At 41.6% G+C, this 6521-nt stretch overlaps 1 protein-coding gene across 2 annotated transcripts in view; it reads left to right on the top strand.

Moving 5' to 3' along the window:
* Nucleotides 1-3000, top strand: part of LOC121023547 (PWWP domain-containing DNA repair factor 3B-like) — a 5522-nt gene extending 2522 nt beyond the window's left edge. For both annotated transcript variants that reach the window (XM_040465502.1, XM_040465503.1), the window contains exon 3: nt 9-3000. In XM_040465502.1, the coding sequence (XP_040321436.1) occupies nt 9-1507 (1499 nt within the window). In that variant the 3' untranslated portion in view covers nt 1508-3000. The remainder of the gene's footprint in view (nt 1-8) is intronic.
* The last annotated feature ends 3521 nt before the right edge of the window (nt 3001-6521 follow it).

Raw genomic sequence — 6521 nt, 5'->3', positions numbered from 1 at the left:
GACAGGAGGCCGACCACACGCACACACAACGGTCACGCGTACTCTAAAGGAAAGGCGAGCAAAGTCCTCGCGAAGCGGCAGTGTGTCCTCAAAGTTCCCATCACTTTCAGAAGATGATCATAAGACAGGAGGCAAAGGAAATAGGGACACATCAAGAGGTATGTCTTTGCATCGCACAGTCAAAGAGAAGGGTACAAGTGCTAAAGATGGAGGCGTCCTTCCACCTTTGTCACCAAGCTTCAACCTCACTTTGCCCAAAGTTCACAAAGAAGAAGCACATGACACCTACCCAAGGACCCTGGCTGTCTCCTCTGAAAGCTCTGCCTTCTCGTGGAATGTTGAGGACCATGGAGAGGTTGCCTGGAAGCCAGGCTTGGAAGGTGCAGCAGCATCCTCCAGTGCCCCTAAACAGAGGCGGTGTTATTCACTCGGTCTGGCAAATAGAAAAAGGAAGCTGCAGGTGACAGAGTTTGAGAAAGGGCTGCAAGAACTTCAACCTTCAGTCAACTCAAAGGCTATTAACCCCACCACCCCTATTAAAAAGAATGCCAACAAAGAAATGGGACAAGTGGCAAGCATGGGTTTTCCACAAGAGCCTTGTCCCATTGAAGGAGGAATGATGGTCTGGTTCAAATTTCAGAATCACCCATTTTGGCCTGCAGTAGTAAAGAGTGTCAGCCAAACAGAGCAGACTGCAAGGGTGCTTTTGGTTGAGGCAAACATGCACTGTGAAATGAGTGGCATTCGAGTTCCTCTTCGAAGATTAAAGCACCTGGATTGTAAAGAGAAAGAAAAACTAATAAAGAGAGCCAGGAAATTGTACGAGCAAGGTGTGAACTGGTGCTTCTCCCTGATTGCCCACTACAGAGAAAGGCTCAGGCGAGGTTCTTTTGCAGGCAGTTTCCTGGACTATTATGCTGCTGACATCAGTTACCCAATTAGGAAAGCCATCCAAGACAGGGATCTGGAGATTGATTTCCCAAAGGTGAATTATGCCAACCTGGAAGATTCTGAGGAGGAGACCTCCCTGGACGGGAAGAGGCCCTGCAAGAAAATTCTCCCTGACCGGATGAAGGCTGCTCGGGACCGAGCCAACCAGAAGCTAGTGGACTTCATCGTGAAAACAAAGGGGGCCGATCACCATCTTCTGGACATTGTCCAAGGCAGGAAACAGTCCAGGTGGCTGGTATCATTTAGGAATTCGAGCAGGTACGTGATCTGCGTTGAAACATACCTGGAGGACGAAGACCAGTTGGATGTGGTGGTAAGACATTTACAAGAAATCTACAAACAAATAGACAAGAAAACGCTGAATCTGGAAAGGGATGACAAAGTGAGTTTTGTTCTGGAAGTTCTTCTGCCAGAAGCAATCATTTGTTCAATTGCTGCACTTGATGGATTAGATTACAAGGAGGCAGAAAAAAAGTACCTACAGGGGCCACCTGTGCATTACCGGGAAAAAGAGCTATTTGATAAAAATATCCTAAAGAAAATAAGAAAGAGATAAGCAACAAGGAGCAAGACTAATTAACTCCCCCTGTACCCACACTTTAGCAGGAAGACCTCTCATTACCCTGTCTGTATGAAATGTGTGATCGTTCCGCTCTCTATGGCATGTAAATATGTTCTGGAAATTTGAGACCTTGGGAATATGCTGGATTCATTTTGGATCCATCTCTAGCACTTGTGGGTAGCACAGTCATCATCTTTTCTAGTACCCAAATGCCTCACAAATTAATTTGTTAAAATATTGCAAACAGTTGTACTTCCCTCTACTTGCTTGGATGTGTTAACTGTCCAGATGTTTTCCTAACATGGCTTTTAACCGTACTTCATATTTTAATAGAGCACACACACATTATTTTATTACATGGAAGAGCACTGGTATCAAACATTAAGCAACAATCATTTTTAAAATCCAAGATAGATTCTTACAGAAACAATCTGCAATCTCTCATTCTTTTTGTGACACCTGAGTATAAATGATTGGGTTCCTTCTTAAGATAATTCCTGAATTTTTTCTGCCATGCTTGTTTGTTTGGGAAAAATAGCCCTGAGAGCTGAAACCAATGACAGAGATGTTTTCTATATATTATCACTACCTTCAAATGGTTCTTGCAAAAGCAGTCTGGAATCCAAAGTTAATGGATCATTTGCACGTAGTCCACACGTGGGTGAATGAAATCTCAACGTGCAGTAAACATTTTGCCAGCCTGTGAAAGATTGTTAAACTCTACATTTCCCTGAGATTCCACTTACGGAAGTAGCTCTTGTTCAATGGCTGAATGGTTTCCTTAAAACAGACAGGCTCCTGGCTGTCTTCTTAACTGACTGGATCCTTTGCGTATGCTGGTTTATCCCCATGTGGATGACAACTAGACTAATCGTACACACCGTTTACCTATTTTAGACCCAGGAGTTCAGGCTCACTGCTAAGAGCCCGTCTGATTGGCACAAATTGTAGGAAAGCTCGCATTTTGCTCTGGACCTGTGTGCCCTAAAATGCAGTCGTTTGTCTGAAGCTAAGCAAGCTTTCTCTTCTGACTTATTCATTGACTAACCCTGACAGGTTCCAACAGTTATGCAGGCTGGAAAGTCATTCCAGGCTGCTTGAGCAATAGATGGACCGGGATCTGGGAACTTGGAAATGGGCTACAGAAAAGTATCCGTTTGGCTAAATATGGCTGTTGTCAGAATACAATGAAACATATGTAACTAAAAGATAAATTCTGAAGCCCATGAATTGTTATCCTACTTGAAACAAGAGTTTTTTGAGACAAAAAATGTTGGGAAAGCTAGTTTACTTTTAAAACTTGTTGTGAAAATAAACACTAAAGGTTTAATATACACCTGAGTGCATTTTTATTCTCAGAGAGAGTCAACTATCACTCACAGGCCCATGTTATGTGTCCACATGGCCATGTGATTTGTGTGTGTGTAAAATTTTCAAGAGCTAGCTGTTTTGATTCACAATAAAACCACTGTATCTTTCACCTTGAACTTTTGCTTCATCATATTTATATAGATAGATGAATAGATGATAGATAGATAGATAGATAGATAGACACATAATATTTTGGAATTTTAGTAATTTAGTTGTCACCTTTATGGTTCAGTATAAATTTTCTTCTAATCTTAAATATTCACTTTTGTACTTGTTTTGCTAATTTTAGAAGAGAACCTTCCAAATGGTGTAAGCTTCAGGCCCAACAGAACCTTTTGGGACTCTGCCTGAGAGTCACCAATGACTCCTGAGGCATTCTGCATGAGCTAGTCCACATGACGTTCTCATGGTCCTGGAAAGTACTTGGAAACACACCATCTCCACACTCTGTGTGGACCTTGTGCACTGGAACAACACACGTTAGTTCCTCTATAAACATCATGTCGCTGAGTCAAATGTGTCACTCAACTTCAGCTTTCTCATATAGCCATATTTGGCTCTACATTCTAATATTTTCTTCACTACCTCATTCATTCATTCATTCATTCATTCATTGAGCTGTCCATTGATTCATAGCATTGTGAGTCAGTAGAGTAAGATGTGGTTTAAGACCGCTCTGAGGATAAATTTCAGGTGCCACAGAAAGAAGATTGGCATCATGGAATGATGACCTATAAGTGAAACCAGAACCCCAGATTTTCCCATACTTGTGAGATCGTGGGTGTCTCTTGGTTGGGGATGACGGGAAAGGACCTGGTCCCTCCTGGGGTGTCATTGATGCCAGAGGCAGTCACTGAAGAAGAAAGACATGCCTAGGACATACATCTATTCTCCTCCAGGATCACATTTGGGGTATGCAGCTGGATTGGGGGCTGGCTGTGTAGACTGTGAGATACCTTACAGCTTGAACAGTTGTAGTTGTTAAGGTGGCTCTAAGATTGCCCTAAACTGGTTCTCTACCATGGGTGTGTGTGTCTGACGGGATAGCCCAATCTGTCACCCACCCTAATCTACTGGATTAAGGAGACCTCCTCTCCTCCAGTCATAAGGCAGATGGTGGAATATCAGGTCCTGATCCTAACTGTTGGTTGGCAGAGCTGCATGGAGATGGCATGCACAGAATTTACAGGTTTCCATATTTATGTATGAATCTGACAAAGAAAAAGTGGAACCCCGAGACACGCTATAGTGACCAGCAGGAGAACACTGAATACCCAGAATCCTCCTGAAACCTCACCTGGGCATTATCAACCCCCTAATGTTTGCTACTGGAGAGAAGCTGCCTCATTCCTGGAGAGCCTGCAAAGACCTCATCTAGGGCAGCTGCCTGCACAGATGTTGCTTCTCTTATTCAACATTAATCTCTGCTAACTTTCATTGCTATGGGACTAATAACAAGGGCAGGTAAGACTAGGTAAGATCACAGCACAGGAAAACAAAATAAAGTTTTGTTTGGATGGGAAATGCCTTACATTCAGAAAAACTGTAGGACGTGGCTCATCTCTACTTGCATGAAGTGAGATAATATATGTGCCAATGGATTTTGAGAATATTGAGCCTGCAAGTCAGGGGACAGAATATAAGTCAATATGGGGGAGAACTTAATAACGTGGGAGCACAGAGATGTGACTCGGGGTTTGATGTCCTTAAAGGGGCCAACCCAGCAGCCTAATATGCATGTTATATAAGCTTGGACAACAACAGTCTACAGTAAATGGAATGGAAATATTGGAAAATTGAGGCATTGGCGAGAAGGTCCAGGGCAGAAGGTTTTTAGCTGTGATTTGTAACGTGAGATCAGATGTCCTACCTCCAGCCTCTCTTTCTTTGGAGGGCAGAGAAGTCACTGCTCAAATAAGGAACGTGCTGGTGAAGTGGCACTGGCATCTTTGAGAAACTCAGTGCTGACTCTCCTCTGCAAACCATTGTTGGAAGCAAGCAATGCTGGCATGGAATTGGCAATCAATGGAGAAGACAGGATTCTCAAAAGGCAGGGTCCCAATGGTGGCGCACAACTATCATGGACAGGGTGAGCATCATTACCCTACTGGGCAGCAAGGCCAAGGTGGGGGTCAGTCTCATCTGACTGACCAGAATCTGTGGCAATGTTATAGACAGTAGTGTTCCAGGATCTAGATGTGTGTACAGCTAGCTGAGTTGTTATTTGCTTTTTATAAGGAAAACAAAAAATAAACAAAATGAGAGCTGGCAAGCAGAAAGCTGATGTTAGCAGCTGTAGTGGAAAACTGTAGTCTCCCACCAAGTATCCAGGTCTAAGTCATCCCCCAGGCCCAGACAGAGCCCTCTGAGTGAAGTGGTGGAAAAACCCAGCCAAGCCTTTCCTAAAAAACCCTTATCTATTTTACCAAGGTAATTGTGCACTGTGGTAAGGAGGATACCTGCATTTAAAAAAAAAAGAATATTGAATATGAGTTCTCTGCCTATAAAGGGACTTATGAAGTCTAGGCAATAATGGACTTCTGTCTCATTTCTCTCTGACAGGACATCCAACGGTTCTGTGGGTCCACCCAGGGTTTTTTTTTTTTTTTTCTCCAGACTCTCAGTATATAGTTGGCAATAATGTGCTTGGTAGGTGACAGAATCTTCATATTAGCACAAGTGACATTATATGGAAAGGCACACATGGAAGCCTACAAAGCTGCTATCTCCCTACAATATAAGAAAATAAAAGAAATACTAATTCTGTACTAAGAAAAGTGAGAAGACTCAGATTACTCACAAGCAAAAGAAAAAAAAAAGTAACTATGTGCATTGGTGGATAGGTTAACCAGCTTAAATGTAGTGATTATTTTAATGTGCAAGTATATTAAATCATCAAGTTGTATACCTTATATGTATACAACTTTTGTAAATTAAAACTCGATAAACCTTGGGAAAAACAAGAAAAAAAAGACATAAAATTGGGAACATTACTATCAGCCTTACAGAGATTTAAAAAAAAAAGATTATAAGTGAATTCTATGAAAGATGGCACCAAATTTAAATAAGTTACATGAAATGGACAATTTCCTGGAAACACAACTGGCAAAACTGACTGATGAAAAAATAGAAATTCTCAATACACCTATGAAAAAGTAAAGAAATTGAATCTATTATCAAAAACCTCAGAACAAAGAAAAGCTCGGGACCTGGTGGCCTCACTGGTGAATTCTACCAAATGCTAAAGAAGGACTACAAATCCTTCTCAAACGCTTCCCAAAGAATAGAAGAGAGGGGGGAAGCTTCCTAACTCATTTTATGAGGCCAACATTACCCTGATAGCAACGTGAGACTAGGACACCACAAGAAAAGTGCAGACCAATATCCTTTAACAATATAAATGCAAAAACACCAAAAAATATACTAGCAGACAAAACAGCAGTTTCCTTAATTAGAAGAATTTTAATTAAAAGGATTATACATCATCGTAAAGTGGGATTTATCCCAGGAATGTAAAGGGTGGTTCAACATATGAAAAACAATATAACACACCACACTAATAAAAAGAAGGGAACAAACCACATGATTATCACAAAATGATGCAGGAAATGCATGTGACAAAATCCAATACTCTTTC

This window comes from Herpailurus yagouaroundi, unplaced genomic scaffold (genome assembly GCF_014898765.1).
Source record: "Herpailurus yagouaroundi ecotype Mexico unplaced genomic scaffold, PumYag 562, whole genome shotgun sequence".
Classification (NCBI taxonomy): Eukaryota; Metazoa; Chordata; class Mammalia; order Carnivora; family Felidae; genus Herpailurus; species Herpailurus yagouaroundi.
This window is presented reverse-complemented; position numbering and strand designations above follow the sequence as displayed.